General features: G+C 46.5%; 1 protein-coding gene across 2 annotated transcripts in view; it reads left to right on the forward strand.

Annotated features, from left to right (window-relative positions):
* plekhh3 (pleckstrin homology, MyTH4 and FERM domain containing H3) overlaps nucleotides 1–12203 on the forward strand; it is a 41626-nt gene extending 29423 nt beyond the window's left edge. Inside the window, exons 6-13 of one of the 2 annotated variants that reach the window (XM_029123104.2) lie at nucleotides 489–612; nucleotides 1210–1507; nucleotides 3440–3647; nucleotides 3910–4046; nucleotides 7092–7257; nucleotides 9103–9588; nucleotides 9701–9892; nucleotides 11992–12203. In XM_029123104.2, the coding sequence (XP_028978937.2) occupies nucleotides 489–612; nucleotides 1210–1507; nucleotides 3440–3647; nucleotides 3910–4046; nucleotides 7092–7257; nucleotides 9103–9588; nucleotides 9701–9892; nucleotides 11992–12159 (1779 nt within the window). In that variant the 3' untranslated portion in view covers nucleotides 12160–12203. The remainder of the gene's footprint in view (nucleotides 1–488; nucleotides 613–1209; nucleotides 1508–3439; nucleotides 3648–3909; nucleotides 4047–7091; nucleotides 7258–9102; nucleotides 9589–9700; nucleotides 9893–11991) is intronic. The other variant, XM_010874549.5, reaches the window with a different exon arrangement.

Genomic DNA, 12203 nt, shown 5'->3' on the forward strand with positions numbered 1-12203 from the left:
ATTGACACACACAGAAACACTGACTGACACAGACGCACTGACACACAAACACACACACTGACACACACAGACACTGACACACACACTGACAGACACAGATGCACTGACACAAACACACACACACAGACACACACACTGACAGACACAGACGCACTGACACACACACAGGCGCACACACAGACGCACTGACACACACACAGACGCACTGACACACACACAGACACACACACGTGTACCAAACACTTTGACAACAACACATGCAGTGTAAGCTGGGTCAGTGATGGTGGTGGGCTTTGTTGGGTCACCAGTTTACCTTGCTGGTGTTGAAGAGCTTTCATATCTGTTCTCCTGCTCCCTGGCCAACCCTCCAACCTCCGTTAGCAGCACCCTCTATGAACTCGCGTCCTGTTAAAGGCTTTTCCCAGGTCAGCTTTTTCTCTCTCTCTCCCTCTATAATGTCTGTCTGGCTTCATGTTTTTTTTACCCAGGAGAGCAAGTTCAACCCTGAGGTGATAGAGCATATCTACCAGCACAACCCCATCCTGAAGTACACCCAGAGCCCGCTGTACGCTCCCCTGCTGGCCTTCCCCTACGGCAGCCTGGAACACACTTGTAAGCCCCTCCCAGTACCTACAGTATACCTGTGCCCTCTGCCACAGAATGAACCCATTAAACACACCCAGTGACATATGAGTCATGCTGTCACACTCATTGACACGCCACTAATCAACTACTGTGACAGACACACAAGTAGACACAGTGTCTGATGAGAGACTGGCCTGTCTGTCTGTCTGTCTGACTGTCTGTCTGCATGTCTGTTTGACTGCATGTCTGTCTGTCAGCCTGTCTGTTTGACTGCATGTCTGTCTGTCAGCCTGTCTGTTTGACTGCATGTTTGTCTGTCTGACTGTCTGTCTGTCTGTCGGTCTGTCCACTTACCCATCTGTCACCCTGTCTGTTTGACTGCATGTGTGTCTGTCTGCCTAACTGTCTTGCTGTCAGTCTGTCTCACTGCCTCTGTCTGACTGCCTAGCTACCCAGTCAAGGCCATTGAGGGAAACAGCTTGGATCAGTAATGGTGACAGACAGCCAGTAACGCTTCGTGCTCTGAGTCCACTGACTAGAGATATGACTGGGTCTGTCATCTACTGTGACCCCCCCCCTGCTGTCTGCTCTCCTGTATGACTCCACCCCCCCCCCCCTCCTCAGTCCACAGTGGTAAGGGCTACGCCACGGTGAGGGAGGAGGCCGTCAAGCTCTTCAACTGTCTGCAACAGCTGGAGTCTGCCCGGGACCCGGTGGCTCTGATCCAGGGCGTTCTGCAGACCTGTCTGGACCTGCGTCCGCTCCGGGACGAGGTGTACTGCCAGCTGGTGAAGCAGACCAGCTCCACACCGCAGCCACACACCGCCGCTCACCTCCGCTACTGGCAGACACTCACCTGTATGAGCTGCACCTTCCTGCCCAGCCCCAGCATACTGAAGTACCTGCGCTTCCACCTGAAGAGGTGACACCATCAACACTGCACCATGAGACTCAATACAACACAGGGAAACACCAAACGACACAATGAGACACAATACAACACACGGAAACACAATGCAACACAATGAGACACAATGAGACGCAATACAACACACGGAAACAGAGACACAATGAGACACAATACAACACACGGAAACAGAGACCCAATGAGACACAATACAACACACGGAAACACAATACAACACAGAGACACAATGAGACACAATGAAACACAATGAGACACATTACAACATATGGAAACACAATACAACAAAATGAAACAATGAGACATGCAATGAGACACAATGAGGCACAGTGAGACACAATCACGCACAGTGAGACACAATGAAAAGCAACGAGACACAATACAATACAACACAATAAAAACAACACACTTGACAAACTAAAGCGGAAAACACAATAGAATAAAACACAAAATAAAAACTAAATGAACCTTGGGTTAAACTGCAAGGCATCAGTTGGTTTCACCAACAATAGAAAAAGTTGATGACAAGTGTGTCATTTATACCCTGTCGAAGACATGATTTAAGAGGTGACTGTGGAGTAGTAGGTATGTGTGTGTGCGTGTGTGGCGGGGGGGTACCAGTAGCTGATGAAGCCCAACGGTAGCAGGCCGGCGCCAACCCGACCAACCAGCAGTTACTTATAGTGGTGTGATGTTCCCTCACATTGTTAGCCAGCAACCCAGACAGACCCAGTGTTTGGGGTGCGGATTTGCAGCTCTAAATTAGCCTCACGCTAAACTATATCGGCAGTGTTAACCTCTGGCCGTGAAGCCTGCGTGGGAAGGCACGTCGGAAAGCCCTGCACCCCGTATGTCGTCCATGTTTACATGGCTAGTCAGCATCAGGCCCAAGCTGATGGAACGGTTGTAATACCTAGCACGTTCACCGCGCAGTGACGCGTTTTAGCAAGCCAGCAGCCTCCGGGGTCGTTCTGCAGCAAGGTCTTTAGAGACAGACCCGTCTGTGGGAAGAGTGCTCAGGCCACCCCCACAGCTGGACAGGACCGGAGCTGGAGCTGGGCAGAGAGCCCGGAGATTGAGCCTCCACTCCCCCTCCTCTGGGCCTGTGGTGCCCTGAGAAGCCCCCGGGGAACGTCCCCAGTCTGAGAAGGGTCAGTATGAGCCCTGCGTTGGTGGACTAGAGCACAGGCTCCCTCAGTAGAACATTCCTAATTCTGTTTAAGCAGTAGGAACCCGCCCCCCCCGCCCGTGCCCTGTAATGAGACAGAGATGGAACAGAGAGGAGAGTGAGAGGCCCTCTTTCTCTCCCTTTGCTCTCTGTTGTGTTTATTATGGGATGTACAGGCACAGCGGCAGAATAGCTTCCTTCCCGTCCTTCTTTTTCTCTGTGTTTGTACTGTGGGGAGCTCATAACTCAGCCAGGGAGCCTGTAACGCCTCCCACATTCTTGTGCGTCTTGGAGCTTTTGGAGGCTGTTGAAGGTGAGTCCTGTCCCCACCCTCCTCACCTTCCCTGGTCCCTCCCCTGGGAGGAAGTGTCAGGTCACTCCGGTTCACGCGAGTGGAAACACCTTTTGCCTGTTCCAAGCACTGCTGAAAGTCAAACATGTTTTCCTTCCTATTTCTCCACACATTAAAAGATGGAGGGCAGGAGAGACTTTCATGTCTCCGAGGGGTTAAGTGGGAACATTTGTCATTCCTCGCCTCATTGACTTCTCAGCATTGCCAACGCGAAAGGAAATAAAGAGCACTTGTGTTGAATTGAAAGGATGACGCAAAGCCGGTTATTATTACATAAAAGTCTACAGGCCTCTACATCATCCGTGTTAGAGTCACTGACACACTTCAGCTAGCTCTTCTATGTGGTTTGGTTTGGTTTAGTCAGACATACCCCCTGCTCATTGGTGTTCCTCCATCTCCTCTGCTCCAGGATCCAGAGTCAGTGTCCGGACTCGGAGATGGATAACTACGCATCGTTTATCTGGGAGGCTCTGGAGAAGACGCGGTGTCGGGAGTGTGTGCCGTCCTGGGAGGAGATCCAGGTTCTGATGGGGAGACAGGAGATGCTGTGCACCGTCCATTACCCGGGACCTGGTTCCTGTCAGCTCCACATCAGCTCCCACACCACGGTCAACGAGGTCGGTAGGACGTCTCTCTGACCGCTCGTCTCTAGATCTCCCAAGTCTGTGTCTATTAAATCAGCTGTATTGGAAATGGGATGCCTTTGTTTACATTGCTAAAGCTGTGTGTGTTTGTGTGTTTGTCTGCGCGTGTTTTAAGTCTCTCGTTCTCTCTCCGTGTCCATCTTTCTCTGGAAGCGTAGGACGTTTAAAGGGATGTTGACGGAAACCTACGTTTGGTTGAAAAAAGGTCTGACTGGGTTGTCTGTCTGTCTAACAGGTGGTGAGGAGGATGATGGAGAGGTTGGGTCTAAAAGACAGCAAGAACACGTTTGCCCTGTTTGAGCAGAACACCCACTGGGAGAGACCTGTAGGGGGGAACACAATCATCGCTGACATCCTCACCCGCTTTCAGAAGTAAATATCACAACGACTCTTCCACAATTACAGATACATACAGGAATGTACACAGTTACAGGCTTATGCACTAACATAGTTATAGACATATAAACAGACATATACCCCAACATAGTTATAGACATATACACAGACATAGTTATAGACATATACCCCAACATAGTTACAGATATATACACTGACATAGTTATAGACATATACACTGACATAGTTATAGACATATACCCCAACATAGTTACAGACATATACACAGACATAGTTATAGACATATACCCCAACATAGTTACAGACATATACACATACATAGTTATAGACATATACCCCAACATAGTTACAGACATAGTTGTAGACATATAAACAGACATATACCCCAACATAGTTACAGACATAGTTATAGACAAATAAAGAGACATATACCCCAACATAGTTACAGACATAGTTATAGACATATAAACAGACATATACCCCAACATAGTTATAGACATATACACAGACATAGTTATAGACATATACCCCAACATAGTTACAGATATATACACTGACATAGTTATAGACATATACCCCAACATAGTTACAGACATAGTTATAGACATATAAACAGACATATACCCCAACATAGTTACAGACATAGTTATAGACATATAAACAGACATATACCCCAACATAGTTACAGACATAGTTATAGACATATAAACAGACATATACCCCAACATAGTTACAGACATATGCACAGACATAGTTATAGACATAGTTACAGGCATATACAACAACATAGTTACAGACATATGCACAGACAAAGTTACAGACATATACAGTGGGGAGAACAAGTATTTGATACACTGCAGACAGGTTTTCCCACTTACAAAGCATGTAGAAGTCTGTAATTTCTATCATAGGTACTCTTCAACTGTGCGTGACGGAATCTAAAATCAAAAATCCAGAAAATCACAATGTATGATTTTTAAGTAATTAATTTGCATTTTATTGCATGACATAAATATCTGTACACAGACTGTTACAGACATGGACAGACGTAGCTAGACATATACATGGACGTAAACAGACATAGCTACAGACATACACACAGACATCGTTACAGACCTATACACAGACATGGATACAGACATAGTTAAAGACATATACACAGATATACACAGATGTAGTTACAGACAGTTAACAGACAAATATACAGACATATACTCAGACATATCAACAGACATATACACAGTGGATTAAGACACAGACCCGGTATCAGCACAGAGCCCACACAAACATCAATACAAAGTAAAAAGTTAACCTGGTTTCACCTTATTTTTTATGTAACTGGTAAATTACTTTAGAGACTATTCTCATTGTCTATTGACCTGGCCAAAGGCAATCAAATGCAAGACAAAACAAGACACAGAACAAGATAAGTAATGTAAAAACAAAATGTAAGCATAAATATACATTAAATGATCATTTATTGTGGGAGAGGGAATAGAGGACTCAGCAGGTCTGTATGTGTCAATAATGATAAAAGCCCAGACAGACACCCTCCTGATCCAGCTCTCAGGCTGTTAGTTAACTTCTGACCTTGGTGTTTTATTTGACAAACACTAACCAACAACACGCCACTGTGAAAGTGGTGGACCGGTGTCACCTCGTCTGTCTGTCTACAGAGTCTATATAGTCTATTTGCAGTCAGTCAGGCACGGGTGACGCTGATGTCATCTGCTTGTGGAAGGAACAGTGTCACTGCAGTGGGTGACGAGGGAATCAAGCGGGTATAAAAGGTCTTAGTGTTGTTTTAAGAGGTGTGTCTGTGTGTGTGTGTGTGCGTGTGTGTGATTGCCTGTATGCGTTCCCGTTTTACTGTCTCAGTAAGGACCAAAGGCTATTTAACATGGACCGAAGCACCTCAATACAATAGTTAAATAAGGAAAATGATGTGAAGAAGTTTGGGCGGTCCTCACTTTATCAACAAGAAGAAATTGGTTAGGGTTTAGGATTAGGCTTAGAATTAGGGGTTAAGTTTAGGCAATAAGAGTTACGTTTAGGAGTTAAGGATAGTCATAAAGGCTAGTTTATTGAGGGTTCGATTAGCACTAGGGTAAGGGTTAGTTAAAAAATTAATTTTGAATGGTACTAAATTGTCTTGATAGTAAGACCTGTGTGTGTATCCGGTCCACTGTGACAGGGTAAACAAAACAAAAGCACCTAGTTTCTGTTAGTCATTATTTGACACAAGCAGCACATAGTGAGGTCACAGACAGGAAGGGATGGGTCATATTCTACGTACGTGTGTGTGTGTGTGTGTCTACATGTTGAGTGCATTTCTAACGTGTTGTTTCCCTCCACTGTCCCCCTGAACCTTATTTTTCTCCTCTTTCTCCCTTTCTCCCTTTCACTGTCGCTTTCTCTCTTCCTCTCTCTGTCTGTCTCTCTCTTCCTCTCTCTCTGTCTCTCTCTTCCTCTGTCTTTCTGTCTGTCTCTTCCTCTCTCTGTCTGTCTCTCTCTTCCTCTCTCTGTCTGTCTGTCTCTCTTCCTCTGTCTGTCTCTCTCTTCTTCTCTCTGTCTGTCTCTATCTTCCTCTGTCTGTCTGTCTCTTCCTCTCTCTGTCTGTCTCTCTCTTTCTTCTTCTGTCTGTCTCTTCCTCTGTCTGTCTTCCTCACCTTCACTTTCTCTCTTCCTCTGTCTGTCTCTCTCTTCCTCTGTCTGTCTCTTTCTTCCTCTGTCTGTCTCTTCCTCATTTCCTCTGTCTGTCTGTCTCTTTCTGCCTCTGTCTGTCTCTTTCTGCCTCTGTCTGTCTCTTCCTCTTTTCCTCTGTCTGTCTCTTCCTGCCTCTGTCTGTCTCTTCCTGTCTGTCTCTTTCTGCCTCTGTCTGTCTCTTCTTTTCCTCTGTCTCTCTGTCTCTCTCTCTTTCTGCCTCTGTCTGTCTCTTCCTCTTTTCCTCTGTCTGTCTCTTTCTGCCTCTGCCTGTCTCTTCTTTTCCTCTGTCTGTCTGTCGCTCTCTGTCTGTCTCTTTTTCTCTTCCTCTATCTTCCCCTCTTCCTCTCTCTCCAGCCTCTCTGTCAAAGGGCCGGACTCAGATTCCCAGTGGAGGCTCTGCTTCAAACTCTACTGCCTTCTAGATATAGATGCCATATCTGTGGACAGCATTGAGTACCTCTTCCTCTTCGAACAGGTACCAAACGCCAAGGAAAGAGAGACAAAGAGCACAAACAACATTGTAAACATAACCAATATTTATCTCTCTATTTTCCCATGTCATTCATACTTCTTCTATCAGGTAGGGGTGTAACGGTACACAAAAGTCACGGTTCGATACGATTTCGGTACAGTGGAAAAAGACATGCAAAACACAACATTTATTTAAATTTATTGAGAAGTTATAAACCCATATGGAAAATAAATATATTTTGCAAAGCAAAATGTATTTTGAATATATGATGAATATATGTCGAATACATTTAACTTAATTCAAAACACATTTCAGGTATCAAAATGTATTTCACCTTTTACAAAAAAATTTGAAGCCCATATTAAAATGCATTTTTCAGATCCTGTGAAAGTAAAAAGATGAAATGTAATTACAGACGTATTGATTATATCACATTTAGGTGAAACACATTTTAAAACACAAATATAGTCTAACATGCTAAGACAAACTTGGTAAGACAACTACTTGCAACTTTTTATGATATAATCCTGTTTGGAGTTGTGCACCTGACTGTGAAACATAAGGTTCCTGTTTCGAACCACCGCCTGGCCGGTGCTGCAATATTTAAATATGCATTAAATAAACAAATATAAATATATTTAAGCGGCCAATTTCAAACATTTTGACATATATTTACCAAATGTATTCAGGAATATATTTTCCAAATATGTTCAGAAATATATTTTCCGAATGTATTCAAAAATATATTTCAAATACATTTATTTTCCGTATGGGAACGTTTCTCATTGCCACTGTCGTTAAAGTATGCACTAGGTAGGATTTATTTTCAGTAAAAAAAATAAAAATTACATTTTGCAATTACTCACCGGTCAGAAAAGCAGTTCCGCACCAATGTCCGATAGAGAATGACGTTCCGAATAATAATATGAAAAATAGAAGGACCTGTTCCAAAAAAGTGCTAAATCAGAGTTCGACATTATTATTTGTCTTGCTAACACGTTAGCTTTGGGTTGTTGGTTGCTCGCTTTAGAGAGGTAGTCTATCTGGGGATGTCCATCTGATTTTTGGCCTTTCGCTTGATTTTCTCATCGCTAGCTGCTTGTGGGTGTGTACACTTTATCAATGCCAGAAGTTCAGGTTTACTAGCCCTTGTAGCTAGCTAGCTAGTACATCTACATAGAAGTAGTATGATGTCAGTCCACATAGGTTGTATACCCGGTAATTAGGTTAATGAAAATTGTATCGAACGTCTTTTACCGAACTGTACGGTATGGATACGTGTACCGTTACATCCGTACTATTAGGACATTGTTCCAAACCTGTACACAGTAAAAATATAACATCTGAAATGCAATATCTTCTATCAACATTTGTTTATGTGTAATGTCTAATGTTATCCACTTTTGTATTTTTATTCCACTTGCTTTGTCAAATGTAAATATGTTTTCTGTACCAATCAATGTATTTTTCTAAACGTGTATTTGGAAATAAGAGAATCCTTTATTTGCTGTATTAGTCTTTAGTGGTTGCTACCATAATGATGGCCTTGACCAGTAACTCATTCCTAGTATTTGACCGTGTCCTTAGGTTTTACTTAATCGTCTTTAAAGTATTACAGTCCACAGTAGTAATAAAACAAAATGCTATTAAAACATGAGTAAGGCCCTTGGCTGCCCTGCTGAGAGGCTCGGCTGAGTTCATTAGCACTTTCTTCCTGGGGATAGTTATAAAGCGGTTATGGGCGCCAGTTAAACCGGGCGGGTCCATCAGTAATGGATGGAGCAATATGGACACACTGTCTGCAGCTCTTTACCTCTTCCTCTCGTTTTTCTCGTTCGTGTCTTTCCTTCTCTTCATTCTCCTCATGTCCACAACCTCTATCTCCTCCGGCAGTGCCATGAGATGGTGGTGCGTGGTCAGCTCCCAGCCTGTGAGGAAGACCTTCAGACCTTGGCTGCACTGCGTCTGCAGTCCGTGATTGGGGACTTCAGCACCCACTCCCCTTGCCCCCCTCTGGACGAGCTGTTCCCTGGCCATATGATCGAGGCCCGGCTCCTGGCGCCACCGCCTGGCCCCCCGCCCGCCCCGCCGGTCGCCCCGGCCCAGGGCTGCCCTCCGTCCGGGCGTTTCCCTGGGGGCCTTCTGGGAGGAGCGCTGTGGGGCCACGCCGCCACCGCGGCCCACAAGCACAAGGTGGAGCAAGACCTGCGCCTCCGCAGCCGGCTGAAGGAGGAGGCGGCGGCCGTAATGTGCACCATTGTGGAGCGCTGGAAGGGCCTGGCCGGATACAGCAGCAGGGACAGCATGGCCGCCTACCTCACCATCGCACGCCAGTGGTCCGGCTTCGGCTGCACGCTCTACGAGGTCGACTTCTACATGGTGAGCTCACGGTGCCCCTTGGCAAACACACTGGGACAGTGGTTCCGCTCAGATTACAAGCTTTAATGTAAAGGAACTGCCCGGTGCTGAGCTCTTCCTCTCCCCCATCCAGAGTTCCACGGGTAGTTTCTCCCAGAAGCTGTGGCTTGGCGTGGCTGCGACCTGCATCTCTCTGTACAAGCAGGGTGAAGCCGAGGCTTTGGAGTGCTTCCCCTACGGCCAGATCTGCTCCTACGGCGTCTCCGACAGCAACACCTTCAAAATAACGGCCGGCGATCGAGATCTGCTGTTTGAAACCACCAAGGTGGGCTATGGGACCTCAAGACAAAGCTGAGGTTCATGACCAGGCTCTGCGCTGGAGCTGTGTAGACAGAGTCCTCCAGGATTAGGATTTTTTTTTAGTGTAAGATCAAGCTGATGAACAACAATGACATTGTGATAATTCTGGAGGGCACTGTGTGTACCTTATATTTATGTATGAGGTTCAGCTCTGCCGTCATAGCGACATAGCAGAGTCTGTAGGTGGACTCCAGTTCTCCTCCACGTTGAACGTGTTGTGGCAGTGGGCCGATTGTCTGGTGCTGAATGAGCTCCGCGTTGCTTGTCACTGGCACTGAAACAGTCATGCTTGTCACTGGCACTGAAACAGTCATGCTTGTCACTGGCACTGAAACAGTCATGCTTGTCACTGGCACTGAAACAGCCATGCTTGTCACTGAAACAGCCATGCTTGTCACTGTCACTGAAACAGTCATGCTTGTCACTGGCACTGAAACAGTCATGCTTGTCACTGGCACTGAAACAGTCATGCTTGTCACTGTCACTGAAACAGTCATGCTTGTCACTGTCACTGAAACAGTCATGCTTGTCACTGGCACTGAAACAGTCATGCTTGTCACTGGCACTGAAACAGCCATGCTTGTCACTGAAACAGCCATGCTTGTCACTGGCACTGAAACAGCCATGCTTGTCACTGTCACTGAAACAGCCATGCTTGTCACTGTCACTGAAACAGCCATGCTTGTCACTGTCACTGAAACAGCCATGCTTGTCACTGTCACTGAAACAGCCATGCTTGTCACTGTCACTGAGACGGCCATGCTTGTCACTGAAACAGCCATGCTTGTCACTGTCACTGAAACAGCCATGCTTGTCACTGTCACTGAAACAGCCATGCTTGTCACTGTCACTGAAACAGCCATGCTTGTCACTGTCACTGAGACGGCCATGCTTGTCACTGAAACAGCCATGCTTGTCACTGTCACTGAAACAGCCATGCTTGTCACTGTCACTGAAACAGCCATGCTTGTCACTGTCACTGAAACAGCCATGCTTGTCACTGTCACTGAAACAGCCATGCTTGTCACTGTCACTGAAACAGCCATGCTTGTCACTGTCACTGAAACAGCCATGCTTGTCACTGTCACTGAAACAGTCATGCTTGTCACTGTCACTGAAACAGCCATGCTTGCTCATCATTTTAGTCCACCCACAGATCCCCAACCCACTTGTAAAACAGTCATTCATGGCGACTAAAATGAGAGCACACAACCTGCCTGTGGACCACCAGTACCAACCACCATCAGTCTTCCTTCCCCTTATTAAATGGCAACTAGCAGTGAGTTTTATTGGGGCGGTTAGACTTTAATATTAGCCCGAAACTTTTCGGAGAAATCCGGATATTTCTCTAAACAGCTTATTTTTTTCTTTTTAGAACAAATCATCCGTTCATCTGGCAGATCTGCTTGCATCTTCCCACGCAGAACAAAGCCCTCTCTGTGATCTCTCTCACACGGCGCACAAGAGTAGCTTTTATTTATATATCGGTGCAGCAGAACCGGCTAATTGAAGGGCGGCTAAAGGAGGCCGATGCTTTTCTGAACCGTGGAGTTCACATTGCTCCGTCGTAAACCCTCGAGTCGGCAGGACGTTTTACAGCAGATCTGAAGGGGGGAGGACTGAGGTTAAGCTGGGAGTTAAGGGTTAAAGCAAGGTTAGCTGCCGAACTCAGGGTTGCATTTGGTGCCGACAACTGGACCGGGTGGTTTTTGAAGTTGGCTGAAAGGTTATGGCTGGAGGTCATGTTGTCATAGGGAAGACAAGGTGTGGGCTATTGTAACATCTAGTATAGTGATGATGATGACGCAGCATCTGTCTATGGGCATAGGGCAGATATCAAACCCAGACGGACAGGCATTATGTCCAAACCCAATACCCATGTGTTTTTTTGTTTTTGTCGGGAGTTCATGTTGAGCGCAGCGTGCCGATACGGCCACGCGCCGGGGGCCAGAACCTCCTGAGCCGGCGTCTGTGCCAGCTCCGTGACACGGTGCCAGCCGCTGAGAAAGCCTCCCGCCACACTGTCACTGGTCTGACTGGCTGTTCTCTCTGTCCCTGTCACAGCTCACTGAGATCATGCAGCTGATGAATGCCTATTTCAGTGCCACCCGTTGCCAGCGTGGACGCAACCCCGCCGCCGTGGGCCTCGCGGACGGCACCGCCGTGGAGCTGGGCTTCCACCGCCTCCCCAGCGCCCCCACCCTGGTGGAGCTGCCCTCGCACCCCGTGTGAAGAGCCCCAGCCCCCACCTCCCCACGCTCCTCTCCTCCTCAACC

Source organism: Esox lucius, chromosome 11 (assembly GCF_011004845.1).
Source record: "Esox lucius isolate fEsoLuc1 chromosome 11, fEsoLuc1.pri, whole genome shotgun sequence".
In the NCBI taxonomy this organism is placed as follows: domain Eukaryota; kingdom Metazoa; phylum Chordata; class Actinopteri; order Esociformes; family Esocidae; genus Esox; species Esox lucius.